This window comes from Mesoplodon bidens (assembly GCF_964165515.1).
Source record: "Mesoplodon bidens genome assembly, chromosome: 7".
Taxonomy (NCBI): Eukaryota; Metazoa; Chordata; class Mammalia; order Artiodactyla; family Ziphiidae; genus Mesoplodon; species Mesoplodon bidens.
This window is the reverse complement of record NC_138164.1, coordinates 109,319,332-109,333,564: the sequence shown is the minus strand read 5'-3', so window position 1 is coordinate 109,333,564 and position 14,233 is coordinate 109,319,332. Positions and strand designations below refer to the sequence as shown.

The 14,233-nt window shown below is 48.3% G+C and overlaps 1 protein-coding gene and 1 pseudogene across 2 annotated transcripts; one reads left to right on the top strand and one right to left on the bottom strand.

Annotated features, from left to right (window-relative positions):
* Window positions 1–6,520: 6,520 nt before the first annotated feature.
* On the bottom strand, window positions 6,521–8,413 carry SPDYC (speedy/RINGO cell cycle regulator family member C; the record flags this gene model as incomplete). Its single annotated transcript, XM_081240234.1, has 6 exons — window positions 6,521–6,718; window positions 6,897–7,239; window positions 7,323–7,494; window positions 7,599–7,684; window positions 7,947–8,005; window positions 8,272–8,413. The coding sequence occupies 6 exons, from the start codon at window positions 8,411–8,413 to the stop codon at window positions 6,684–6,686; spliced, it is 837 nt and encodes a 278-aa protein (XP_081096360.1). The 3' UTR covers window positions 6,521–6,683.
* A 1,336-nt stretch (window positions 8,414–9,749) lies between these two features.
* LOC308620855 (small ubiquitin-related modifier 1-like) lies at window positions 9,750–11,317 on the top strand (annotated as a pseudogene). The gene is made up of 2 exons: window positions 9,750–9,900; window positions 10,330–11,317. The product of its transcript is annotated as a small ubiquitin-related modifier 1-like (transcript).
* The last annotated feature ends 2,916 nt before the right edge of the window (window positions 11,318–14,233 follow it).

Sequence of the window (14,233 nt, the reverse complement as noted above, 5' to 3'; positions counted from 1 at the left end):
GATTATATACCTAAATATAAACTCTGGGCCTATAAAACCGCTAGAAGAAAGCATAGGAAAAATCTTAGCAATCTTGGGCTTGGCAGAGATGTCTTAAATATGACACAAAAAGCTGAAACAATAAAAGAAAAACATTAAATTGAACTTTATCAAAATAAAACACTTTGTTTTCAAAAGGCACTATTATGAAAATGAAGAGACAAGCCACAGACTAGGAAATAATTACAAATATATATATGTGTATCTGATGAAGGACTTGTATTTAGAATATATAAAGAACTTTTACAACTTAAAAAAATAATCCGGCTTCCCTGGTGGGGCAGTGGTTGAGAGTCCGCCTGCCAATGCAGGGGACACGGGTTTGTGTCCCGGTCCGGGAAGATCCAACGTGTCACAGAGCGGCTGGGCCCATGAGCCATGGCCGCTGAGCCTGCACGTCCAGAGCCTGTGCTCCACAATGCGAGAGGCCACAACAGTGAGAGGCCGGCATACCGCAAAAAAAAAAAAAATCCAATAAAAATGGTTGAAAGATATGAATAGACATTTCCCAAGAAGATATTGGATGGCACATAAGCACATGAAAAAATGCTTATTCACTGGGAAAGTGCAAATTAAGTCAACTAGAAGGACCACCATTACAAACCTGGAATGGCTAAAATTAAAAAGACCGACCATGCCAAGTGTTGGCAAGGATGTGGAAGAGTTGGAACTCTCATACGCTGCTGGTGGGAATTCAGAATACCACCACTTTGTTAAACAGTTTGGTAGTTTCTTTAAAAGTTAAACATACATTCAGCAATAAATAGAAATAACCTATCAAGCTATAGAAAGATGCCAGAAGCTTAAATGCATATTGCTAAGTAAAAGAAGCCAGTATAGGGGCTCCCCTGGTCGCACAGTGGTTAAGAATCTGCCTGCCAATGCAGGGGACACGGGTTCGAGCCCTGGTCCGGGAAGATCCCACATGCCGAGGAGCAGTTAAGCCCGTGTGCCACAACTACTGAGCCTGCGCTCTAGAGCCCGCAAGCCACAACTACTGAGCCCACATGCCACAACTACTGCAGCCCGTGCGCCTAGAGCCCATGCTCTGTAACAAGAAAAGCCACCGCAATGAGAAGCCCGCACACCACAACGAAGAGTAGCCCCCGCTCGCCACAACCAGAGAAAAGCCAGCCAGCACGCAGCAACAAAGACCCAAGGCAGCCAAAATAAATAAATAAATAAATTTATTAAAAAAAAAAAAGGAGCCAGTATAAGAAAACTATATACTGTATGATTCCAACTATATGACATTCTGGAAAAGGTAAAACTAGAGACAGTAAAGAGAACAGTGATGGCCAAGATTTCAGGGAAGGTGGGGGAAGGGAGCACAGGGCATTTTTAGGGCAGTGAAACTCTTCTGTGTGATACTGTAGTGGTGGATACATAACATTATGCAAAACCCATAGAATGTACAACACTAAGAGTGAACCCTAAAGTGAACTATGGACTTTAACAACAATGTATCAATATTGGTTCATCAATTGTAACAAATACACCACACTAATGCAAAACGTTAATATGAGAAACTGTGTGCAGGTGGGAAAAGGGATATGGGAATTCTCTACATTTTCTGAGCAGTTCTTCTGTAAACTTAAAACTGCTCTAAAAAAATAGTCTATCTTAAAAAAAGAAAAATAAAGTTAAATACATACCTACGACATGACCCAGCCATTCCACTCCTAGGCATTTACCCAAGGGAAATAAAAGCATGTGTCCACACAAAGACTTGTGTGTGAATATTCATAGCAGTTTAATTGTAACAGCCCAAACTCGACACAACCAAATGTTCATCAACAAATTGTGAATGGATAAGCAAATTGTGGTGCGTATATATACAATAGAATACTACCCAGTAATGAAAAGGAACAACAATGGATGAATCTCAGAATAATTATATTGAGTGTAAGAAACCAGACAAAAGTACATCCTTCTATATAATTCCATTTCTATGAAAATTCGAGGAAAAGGATGGCAATTTAGTGACAGAAAGCAGACCAGTGGTTGCCTGGAGGGGCTGGCAGGTGGGAAAGGGTGGGAGGGAGAGATTACAAAGGGGCTTGAGGAAACTTTTTGGGGTGATGGATATGTTCATTACCTTGATTGTGATAATAGTTTCATGGGGGTATACATGTCAAAACAAAAATGTACCTTTTAAGTATACATAGTTTATTGTATGTCAACTATACCTCAATAAAGCTGTTAAAAACACCTATAGAACTTAGCCACTGATTGGATATGGCTCTTGGGAGATAGGGAGGAATCTGAGTGGATTAATGGTGTGGGGGACACTAATCTGGAGGGGATACTGGAGGATCAGGTTCCGGAGGTACCTTTGGGACCTACCCTCATCCAAGGGGAGATGCCTGGGGGTGGGACTAGCCCTCAGAATAGAGGTACAGATTTGGGAGTCACTGGCCATTGGTGCCACCTGAAAGAAGTATGTAGAGGCAAGGGACAGACACTTCATTCTGGACACAAAGATGCTTCATAAAGATGTCTGTTCTTAAAGTAATCTATAGATGTATTGAAATTAACAATTCTAGGGACTTCCCTGGCCATCCAGTGGTTAAGACTCCGCGCTCCCAGTGCAGGGAGCACAGGTTCCATCCCTGGCCGGAGAACCAAGATCCCACATGCAGCGTGGCGTGGCCAAAAAAATTTAAAATAAAAAATTCTAACAGATTTTTAAAAATTCTAACAGATTGTTTGAGGGGAAGAGGGACTAGAATAGCTGATTTAAACTTCATATGGAAAATTGAACAAGCAAGAATAGCCAAGAGGGACTTCCCTGGTGGCACAGTGGTTAAGAATCCGCCTGCCCATACAGGGGACACGGGTTCGACCCCTGATCCGGGAAGATCCCACATGCCGTGGAGCAACTAAGCCCGTGTGCCACAACTACTGAGCCTGCGCTCTAGAGCCCGCAAGCCACAACTACTAAAGGCCGAGAGCCTAGAGCCCATGCTCCGCAACAAGAGAAGCCACCACAATGAGAAGCCCACACACCGCAACTAGAGAAAGCCTGTGCACAGCAACGAAGACCCAATTCAACCAAAAATAAATAAATTTAAAAAAAAGAGAGCATAGCCAAGAGACTCCTGGAGACAGAGACTAACCCTATCAGATATTAAATCCAATCTATAATAATTAAATGTAATGAAGAGAGGTACTGATGCACAAAGATCATTGAAAGATAGAAAAACCTAGAAATAGATCCAAATGCATATAGAAATTTAGTATAAGAGCAGCAATTCAAATCTGTTGAGAAAAGATGAGTTTTTCACTAAAAGGCATTAGGAAAATGGGCAGGAATTTCGTATATGATAAATTCCAGATGAACTCATGATTTAAATGTAAAAAATGAAAACAAAAATACAGCCAGCAGCTAAGGGAGACATTCTTTTAATCATCTCAGTGTGGAAAAGGTCTTTTCAACTGTGACACAAAACCCAGCAGCCACAAAAATTTATTTACTATGCTAAAAAATCTGCATAGCAAAGTTAAAATGATAAACCAAAGAAAATACTTCCAGTTTATATCCTGAAAGGCTATTTTTCCTTATATGTGAGTCAGGTACCAAAAACAGTGGCGAAATGGGCAAAGACAAGGACAGTTCACAAAAAAGTAGACAAAGAGCTCTTAAACATATGAAACAATGCTTGAGCTCACTCAAAAGAAAAATACAAATTAAACCTTCACCAAGACACCATTTTCTATTTAGCAGTTTTGCAAACATAAAACAATCTGGTACCTCACTGATTGGTGAGTGTTCTGGAAAACGGCCTTCACATGCTCTGCTAGAGGTTGGGGGGGAAGGCGGTACAGGCATAGCCCCAACAGAGGGACATTTGGTGAAGTCCTTCAATTTTGACTTGACCTTTGGCTGGACAATTCTTCTAGGAATTCACTCTACAGATACCTTTTCACATTTGAATAATGCTGTTCTTACAAAGTCTTAGAGACTCTCTATAGCACCGTTTGGAATAGCAGAAGTGTGGAAACAAATGCCAATCAATAGGAAAAAAGAGGGGCTTCCCTGGTGGCGTAGTGGTTGAGAGTCCACCTGCCGATGCAGGGGACACGGGTTCGTGCCCCGGTCTGGGAAGATCCCACATGCCGCGGAGCAGCTGGGCCCGTGAGCCATGGCCACTAAGCCTTCACATCCGGAGCCTGTGCTCCGCAGCAGGAGAGGCCACAACAGTGAGAGGTCCGCGTACCGCAAAAAAAAAAAATAGGAAAAAAGATACATTATAGTACATCCACACAGAGGAATACCACAGCTGTCAAAAGGAATGTGCAGACAAGGAACCATCTTTAAAATACATTGATAAGTACACAGTAGGATGTATGGAATTCTCCCACTGGAGTGTTTTAAAAATGGGGATGGGACATATATGCATATTTGGTGTGGTATCTTTTTCCTGACACCACGTCTCACACCAAATATATTTTTTCCCGGATACCAAATACATGTGATGGGTCCACACCAACTCTCCAACACCATCTAGGTGCCTACAATTCAATTCGGACACTGATTGCCAGAGTTAGCACAGACCCCATGGGTTAAGAGCTCAGTTCCACAAGATGCCAGCCACAAATGGAATGCCCAGGTGACCCATACTCCTGTCTGGCCGACTACAGATTTGGGGATGCCCACAACACCCCTCCTCAGGCCTGATAATTCAGTAGAACACTCTCAGAACTCAGGAAGGTGCTTTACCTACTGTTAACAGTTTCTTATAAAGGATACTCAGGGTCTTCCCTGGTGGCGCAGTGGTTGAGAGTCCGCCTGCCAATGCGGGGGACACGGGTTCGTGCCCCGGTCCGGGAAGATCCCACATGCCGCGGAGCGGCTGGGCCCGTGAGCCATGGCCGCTGAGCCTGCGCGTCCGGAGCCTATGCTCCGCAACAGGAGAGGCCACAACAGTGAGAGGCCTGCGTAACGCGGAAAAAAAAAAGGATACTCAGGAGCAGCCAAATAGAAGAGATTCATAGGGCAAGATTGGGGGGGGCACCCTCCCCCCAAACTCCAAATCTCCAGTGCCCTGCCCCTCCTGCAGGAAGTAGGGAAGCTGAAAGTCCCCACCCTCTAGATCAGTTTTTCTGGTGATCAGTTTTCCCCCATCCTGAGTAACCTCATTAGCATAAACTCAGGTATGATCCAAAGGAGCTCATTATGAATAACAAAAGATACTCCTGTAACTCTGGAAATTCCAAGGGTTTTAGGAGCTCTGTGCCAGGAAAGACCAAAGACCAAATATGTATATTTTTATTACACACATTTGGTTATATACATTCAGATTCTTTCTCTGGAAGGACATGAATTATTACTTTCATTGCTTCCAGGAAGGGGAACCAGATGGCTGGGAGTCAGGTGTAGAAGGTGACACTTGGTGCAAAATTCAAAACATACATGTGAATATATTACCTATTTGAAAAACTCTTACAAATACTTTACAGTCCTTGTCTTGGCTTCTAATGTTTGCAGTCTCCAGGCTTTACCTCCTTACTTCTTGGGAGCCATTCATAGAGAGGCAGGGGAATCACGTCCAGATTCCTCTGCCACCTGACCCTTTAGACTTCTCTGTCTTGTGTTCCGGCCACTCCCCAAACATACATTCCCCTCTAGCCTTTCTCTGGGCAGCAGTTCCCTCTACTAGTAACACCCACATTTGAGCTCTACTCTTGAAACCTAGTTCTAACTCTTCTAGAATTAACTCATTCAAATCTCGGCCAACACCCTTTTTAGTGTAATACCCATTTTACAGATGAGGCAGTAGAGGAGATTAAATAACAGGCTAAAGTCACACATAAACCTGGACTTTGAACTTAAGCTGTCCGGCACCAGAGACCAAGTCTTAATCACTACTCTGGACTGTCTTTCCAAGAACACTGTTCCTCACCACCAGCACCCCAACACCACCACCCGAGCATGAGCAAACCTGACATTGTTCAAGGCCCCGTTCAAATGCCAGCTCCTCTGGGGAGTCTTCCCTGCTCCCCAATTAACAAACTTACTTTGGGGAAGGGAGAGGGGGTCTTGTATTATAATAATTACATTATATTCGATTGCCGCCCAGAGCAAGGACCAAGGCTCATTCCTAAACAGACCTGACCCTGCAGGCATTTCTAGACTGACAATGGAGCCGTTTTCCTTTTGAGCATTTTTTTGTCCAGTAGGTTCCAGACCCTCTTCTAAGGACTGCATATACCTCATCTCATTTAGTCCCATCTGCACTGTGTGGATCTCACCATCCACAAGGATGTTAAAAAGGGGAAACAGGCTCAGGATGACTGGTCACGAATGGGAGGAGAGGAGCCATTACAGGACCTGTGCTCATGGGTCTCCAACCACTGGTACCTAAACCTGGCAGATGCCCCTCTCCTGGTAGCTCCCTCCCTACCCCCACCCTGGGTCAGGGACCCAGACTAGGGCCTAAGCACGTTGGTGTCCTGTGGACATGAATTTATTTGAGGAGTCAGGTCAGAGTGGGTACAAGTTGAAGGTTGGGAGGAAGGGGCAGGGGGCATGGGCAGCCCTGCCAGCCTGAGGCCAAGAAGACAGGAGGCTGGAGGGGCCACAGCCAGTAGAGCACTGGGTCAGCAGGCGAGCAGATGGGCTGTTCTTCACCCTGCGAGTGTCAGCGCCGAGGGCACGGCAGCAGCTTTGAGAAGACTGGGGGAGGAAGGACGGAGAGAGGCTCAGAGGAAGCTTGCCAAGCCCAGGAGGCTAGGAGGTGGCAGGGCTGGACACATGCCCAGGAGTGCTGGACCCCAGGCCCCTCCTTCCCATTCTGCCGGCCCCGCACCTGCCCCCCAGCCCCTCCCAGCTCCCCCTACTGTACCCTACTCACTGTGGAGGGTGTAGGTGCCTGGCTCCAGTTGCAGCTGGGTGGGCAGGACAATGAGGAAAGCCCCACTCCAGGAGTCTCCAGCCACTGAGAGACAAGCTTGGGAGGGAGGGTGGTGCCGCTCAGGGTCTTGGGAAGGGCACTTGGATATGCCAGGCAACGGGCAGGGGTGGTGGCAGCGGTGGCTGCGGCAAGGGGGCAAGCCACATAGGGGACAGTGGGGTGGCGAGAGGCCGGGGCCCCGGGGGAGGGGGATCTGGGCCTTTGGGTAGCTCCTCTGAGCCCTGCCGTGGTGGGGATGCCTCTCCCGAGTCCAGGCCCAGTGGGTCGGCTCCTTGGCCATGACCTGGCATGAGAAGAGTGGATGGTAAATGGGAGGTGGGAGGTCCAGCCTCTTTCCCCCACCCCAGGGTGCTGGCGGGACCTCACCTCCTCACAGCTCTGGCGTCTCACAACGGCCCTGAAGCCCATCCGTGCCCACAGCTTGTCCCTCTGACACAGGAAGTCTGACACTCGATGATGCCAATCTTGGCCCAGGGCCCACAGAAAAATCACACTTTTGGGGTCCTCCAGGTCTTCCTCCATGTCATTTGCAAGGTACCTGGCCACAGAGGCAGGGGGCAGGGAACAGAGGCTGTAATCATCTGCCCTGCCCCACCCTGCCACTCCGAGTCAGGGCCCCCATCACGCGCCCGGGCCACTCACAGGGCCAGGAACAGGTTGCTGTGGGTGTACTCGCTGAGCTGCAGGTTGGCGCGCCGGAAGTAGACCAGTACCATGGCCAGGAGATACTGCAGACACAGAAATGGGGAGAGTTAGAGTGAGGCACTGGGTGGGGAGGGGCTGCGCCAGCCCCTTCTGCACCCGAGGAAGTTCTGGTGGGGCTAAAAAATCTGGGGTAACATGGTGGGGAGGGGCGTGCAAAGACAAGGGTTAGAAGGGAGGCGCTCCCTCCACCAGACCAGAGGACCCAATGAATTAGCAGCACCGGAGCCCCACTAATTCAATCTTCCCCAAGTGAGGCTGGCCTCTGCCCCCACTGTGCCCTCTCACCTTATCTGAAATCTGGAAACAGGGATCTTTGGAGAGGAAATCCTGGAGGAAACTGTGCTCTGGGGGGTAGAGAGGAGAAACGGTGGACTGGGGTTACCACCCCCCACACACAAGATAAGAGGGGCAGTAGCCGTTCCAAAGCCCAAGTCTCCCCTGATCCCACTTTCTGACATGACACCCCCCACCTGCCAAACTGGGGTCACCTGAGAAGAGAAGGGACACAGGCTGCAGGTGATTGCACGGGTGAGCTGAGATCCCACCTCCCCATACCTGCTCACGCTTGGTCTCCACGGCCCCTGCCGTGCCAGCCCCCAAGTGGACTCACCCAGAAGGCTGAGGAAGGCCTGGAGCTCCTGGTGCCGGCGGAAATGGAAAGACTCACCCCCCTCCCCTTGACGGCTCCAGCCCCTCAGCTTCACCTGGGTGCCAACCGCAGGGATTGTGGCAGGATCTTGGTCATCACTCATCTCTTGGGGGGTGGGGGTGGGTGAGGTGGGGTGGGACGGGGTGACCTGTAAAGGAAGCAGACCCAGGACTTAGCACCTACCCCATTGCCCCCCAGAAGTCAAGGGGACCAGTGTGCTGGCCTGACAGATGACCTCCAGGAAGTGGAGGCATGGGAAATGGAGAAATGGGGGCTCAGAACAGAAGGAAACTGAGATGTGGCGCGGCGGGCGGGGGGAGGGGGCAGGGATGGGGGCCAGAAAAGCAGCAGAGTTCCTGGAGGCGACAACACCCTCCCCCCTCCTCCTGGCACCCCAGACCAGGCCAGAGAGGAAGAACAGAAGCAACAAGCACCTCTGAGGGCTTCCTAAGTGCCTGGAGCTGTGTTAAACGCTTTAAGGACATTATCTTATTTCATCCTGGTAAGTAGACCCATTTTGCAAACACGGAAACTGAAGCATGGAGGTCTCACGGCCACTTCAAGGTGGAGCCTGTCTGACCCCAAAGCCAGAGTTTAACGGCTCCTCTTGTCTCCCACCTCACAACAACCTCCTCACGCTTCACCAAAGCGGCAGCCCTGAAAGAACCAGCAACCCTTTACCGCCCAGAGGGAAAACTGAGGCCCAGAGAGAGGAAGGTTATTGGACAAATACTGGGGTTTAGGGCAAGTTGAGGTGGGGCCACCTCAAACATTTTTAGCTACGAAGAGAGAGACTCCAACTATGGGGCTTGGGGGAGGGACCTCTCCACCACCCCTCAGTCAACCTAGGGCTCTCCATCTTGCTTCCCACAAGCAGCCCAGCCTCCTCCCTCTAGAAGAATTACCTGAGCTCAGGAGTTAACCTACAGCGTTAGCTCCAAGCCCTGCGAGCGCATTTATATAGCCCCAGGGCTGCCCCGCCCCCGCAGCCCTCCACCAATCAGGCCCCTTCCTGGGAAAGGGTGGGGCTTCTCACCATCACCACCCACCTCTACTTGGAGAAAATCCAGTCAGTTTCCACCACTCGCCTCCCAGCTGCGGCTCCCCAAGGTAAAAGCTCCTCCAAAGTCTCATCACCTACAAGAGGGGTGAAGGCAGGCTTGCTGGACCCCACAGCCTGAAAGGCAGCAGGAGCCCATCTCGGCTCTTTACAATTGCAGAGCCAAGGCGCGGGGCGAGAATGCGACCGACCTGGGCTGCGGCGAGCAGCTGATGAGTAAGATGTGATTCAGAGATTGGGCCTTGCTGGGGAAGGGTCGTTGGATGTGTCTGTGTTTGTTTCAGATCCAGGAATCCCCAAACCTGGGAGCCAGAGAGGAGATTGTCTTGGCGTGAGAATTCCCAGGGGCCACATCCCCCTCCTAAGGTCTTTTAGGGGTATGGGGAGCCCGGCCAGCGGCTCCAAGGTGGGGGAGGAAGGCTTTGCCCAGGACCACCTAGCTCATCCTCTCCACACCGCCACGCCCCGCCCCCGCCACACACAGCAGACCTTAAACCTCTTCATCTTCACTGGCTCAGTTACGCTTTACAGTCAGTTGTATTGGACAGTCAGCACCTGCATTACTTTCCACATGTGACAGGTGACATTTTTTCCCTATTTTTTTCTACTGTGATGAAATACACATAACATAAATTTAACAATATTTACTGCCTTAACTTTTTAAAAATAAATTTATTTATTTATTTTTGGCTGCGTTAGGTCTTTGTTGCTGTGCACGGGCTTTCTCTAGTTGCCGAGAGCGGGGGCTACTCATTAAGGTGGCTTCTCTTGTTGCAGAGCACGGGCTCCAGGCGCACGGGCTCAGTACTTGTGGCGCTCGGGCTTAGTTGCTCCGCGGCATGTGGAATCTTCCCAGACCAGGGTTCAAACCTGTATCCCCGGCACTGGAAGGCGGATTCTTAACCACCGCACCACCAGGGAAATCCCTCCCTTAACACTTTTAAGTTCACACTTTTAAGTACTCACTAAATGCCTCCCCATTTCAAAACCTTCAACTGAGGACTTGGGGGCTAAGAAGGAAGGAGAATATATAAAACTCAAAGTCATCGGACAGGATAGTAGTGAGATTCACTTCAAAGTGAAAATGACGACACATCTCAAGAAACTCAGAATCATAATGTCAAAGACAGGGAGTTCCCATGAATTCACTCAGGTTTCTCTTTGAAGGTCAGAGAATTGCTGATAATCACACTCCAAAAGAACTGGGAATGGAGAGAGCAGATGTGCTTGAAGTTTATCGGGAACAAACACGTGCATTCAACGGTTTCGATATTCTTATTTTTTGTTCTTTTCCCTTAATCCTTTTTTACTTTTTAAAATAGTTCCTTGTAACATGGTGTTCAAACCAGAATTGAAAACTGGCACCCCATCTCTTTAAAACATCTGGTAATTTGAATTCTAGGGCCCACCAGGGAAGTCCCTCATCCTTTCATTTTCTTTTTTTGTTTGTTTGTTTTTTTTTAAGAAGATGTTGGGGGTAGGAGTTTATTAATTTATTTATTTTAATTTTGCTGTGTTGGGTCTTCGTTTCTGTGCGAGGGCTTTCTCTAGTTGTGGCAAGCAGGGGCCACTCTTCATCGCAAGTGCGCGGGCCTCTCACTATCGTGGCCTCTCTTGTTGCAGAGCACAAGCTCCAGACGCGCAGGCTCAGTAGTTGTGGCTCACGGGCCTAGTTGCTCCGCGGCATGTGGGATCCTCCCAGCCCAGGGCTCGAACCCGTGTCCCCTGCATTAGCAGGCAGATTCTCAACCACTGCACCACCAGGGAAGCCCCTTTCCTTTCATTTTCTTAACATTGTTTTTCACAGAGCAAGTCTTTCATCTTGATGATGTGCAACTATCAATTTTTTTTTTTTGGTATGGAATGTGGGAGGGGTTTCAAAGGCAGGATTCTCCCATCCCCCAAGACCTCAAGAAGCCCCAGAGAGTAGACAAAACCCAAGAGAAGAGGCAGCCAAAGGCAGGCCACTGTAGAAGAAGGAGCCAGAGGCCTGGGGCTTCCAAGCTGCCCTGGTCAGATGTGTAGGAGGCCACGCTAGGGCAGAGAGGCCTGTGGGTGGGGAGGTGGGCAGGGCATGGGAGTTGTAGATGAGGGGGATGAGCCCTGAGTGGGTGTGGCCAGAGGACTGCCATAGATCACAGATCCAGGAGGCAGAGGGCAACCACCCTTTCAGGCCTGGTTCTGGCGCCCCTTGCCTCTGCACACCCTCCCTGATTTGCTCCCTGAATTGCCTCCTCTATTCCACTGGCATTGAATCCCTCCAGGCGTTCCAAAGTTTCTCGCAGCCCTAATGCTCCTCCAAGTCCACACCTGTACCTCCAGGTGCCTCTTGGACATCTCCATTTGTTTTCTCCGGTACCTCATTATCTGTCCCCACGAACCTGTTCCTTCCTCAGTTTCCCCATCTACTTATCAATAGTTGATCAAAAAATTAAAAAATAAACAAACAAACCTGAGAGTCATTGTTTTTAAGTAGACTTTTTATTACAGCACAGCAGCCAGACAGTAAAGTGCACAGATCAGAAATAACTAACTGGGGACTTCCCTGGTGGTCCACTGGTAAAGAATCTGCCTTACAATGCAGGGGACACAAGTTCAATCCCTGGTCAGGGAACTAAGATCCCACATGCTGAGGGGCAACTAAGCCCGAGCACCACAACTACTGAGCTCGCATGCCTCAACTAGAAAGCCTGTGTGCTGCAAACTACAGAGCCCACGTGCTCTGGAACCTGCATGCCACAACTATAGAGCTCAGGCGCCCTGGAGCCTGCATGGGCCACAACGAGAGAGAAACCTGCACGCTGCAACGAAGAGCCCACACACCGCAACTAAGACCCAATGCAGCCAAAAAAAAACTAAACTAAAATAAATAAATCTTAAAAAAAAAAAAAAACCTAACTAACTGGCTTGGGAATTCCCTGGTGGTCCAGTGATTAAGACTCTGTGCTTTCACTGCTGAGGGCCCAGGTTCGATCCCTGGTTGGGGAACTAAGATCCCACAAGCTGCATGGTACGGCCGAAAGAAAGAAAGAACTGGCTTGATGAATTTTCAGAACACTCCTGTGGAGCCAGCACCAGATGAAGAAACAGCACATCACAGCAGCCCCTCATGCCCCCTCCTAGGCTCCAGTCGTCCCCCCACCGCCAAGGTTAATCACCATTCTGGCCTCTATCATCATATTTAGTTTTGCCTGATTTTTTTTTTTTTTTTTTGGTTGTGTTGGGTCTTTTTTGCTGCACGCGGGCTTTCTCTAGTTGAGGCGAGCGTGGGCTACTCTTAGTTGCAGTGCGTGGGCTTCTCATTGAGGTGGCTTCTCTTGTTGCGGAGCACGGGCTTTAGGCGCACAGGCTTCAGTTTTGCAGCACGTGGGCTCAGTAGTTGTGGCTTATGGGCTCAGTAGTTGTGGCTTGCAGACTCAGTAGTTGTGGCTCGTGGGCTTAGTTGCTCTGCGGCATGTGGGATCTTCCCGGACCAGGGCTTGAATCCGTGTCCCCTGCACTGGCAGGCGGATTCCTAACCACTGCACAACCAGGGAAGCCCTCAATTTTTTTTTTTTAAACAGAGACTCTTGTTAAACAACATTTTCTCTAACTCCTCTAATAAAAAATAAACTTGTTTGTGAAAGCCACTGAGATTTTGGAGTTGGGTATTATTGTATTGGATTTCTATTTGCTGCTGTAACAAATTACCACAAACTCAGTGGCTTAAAATAATACAAATCTATTATCTTATAGTTCTGGAGGCCAGAAGTCCAAAGCGGGTCTCACTCTGCTAAAATCAAGGTGTCAGCAAGGTTTAATTCCTTCTGGTGGCCACTGCATTCCTTGGCTTGTGGCCTCCTTCCTCCATTTTCAAAGACAGCAGAATAGCATCTTCTGACCCTGACCCCTTTTCCACTTTTAAGGACCCTTGTGATTACATTGAGCCCACCTGGATAATCCAGGATAATCTCACCATCTCAAGGTCCTTAATCATATCTGTGAAGTCCCTTTTGCCGTGTAAGATAATATGTTCGTGGGTTCCAGGAATTGGGATGTGCACATATTTGAGAGGTCATTATTCTGCCTACTACATTTATCACAGCATAATTTCTACTGAGCTAACTAATATACTATTTGTAAAATAATTGCACTACAAGCTAGAGGCTTATGTCCATTTACAGCATTTTGCTTTATTGCACGTCACAGATATTGCATTTTTTACAAATCAAAGGTTTGTGACAACTGTCAACAAAAATAATGAATAAACAATCTATAATAGGAATAGAAGAGTTTGGGGTTTTTGTTGTTGTTGTTGTTTGTTTTTTTCTTGGCTGCATCACATGGCTTGCAGGATCTTAGTTGCCTCTGGCAGTGGAAGCGTGGAGTCCTAACCATTGGACCACCAAGGAATACCCTAGAAGAGAGTTTTATTTGAGCCAAACTGAGGGCTAGAGCCCGGAAGCCAGCTTTCCAGATTACTCGGAGCAACTGCTCTGGAGAAGCATGATTTTCAGCATGGTTTTATATCTTGCCAGAACAAAGAACATTAAACAAATCAGGAATACATTTCTTCATGGTTTCAAAAAAGAAAAAACAAAAAACAGACCAGCAAGTACACAGCAAGTCAGTATGGCCTTGGCACCTGGGAACCAGTCTTGTCATCAAAGGAGGATCAGCACTGACATCCCAGGAAGAGAGGCATTTAATAATAATTATTATTTTTAAAATATTTATTTATTTTTGGCTGTGTTGGGTCTTTGTTTCTGTGCGAGGGCTTTCTCTAGTTGCGGCAAGCGGGGCCACTCTTCGTCGTAGTGCGCGGGCCTCTCACTATTGTGGCCTCTCTTGTTGTGGAGCACAGGCTCCAGATGCACAGGCTCA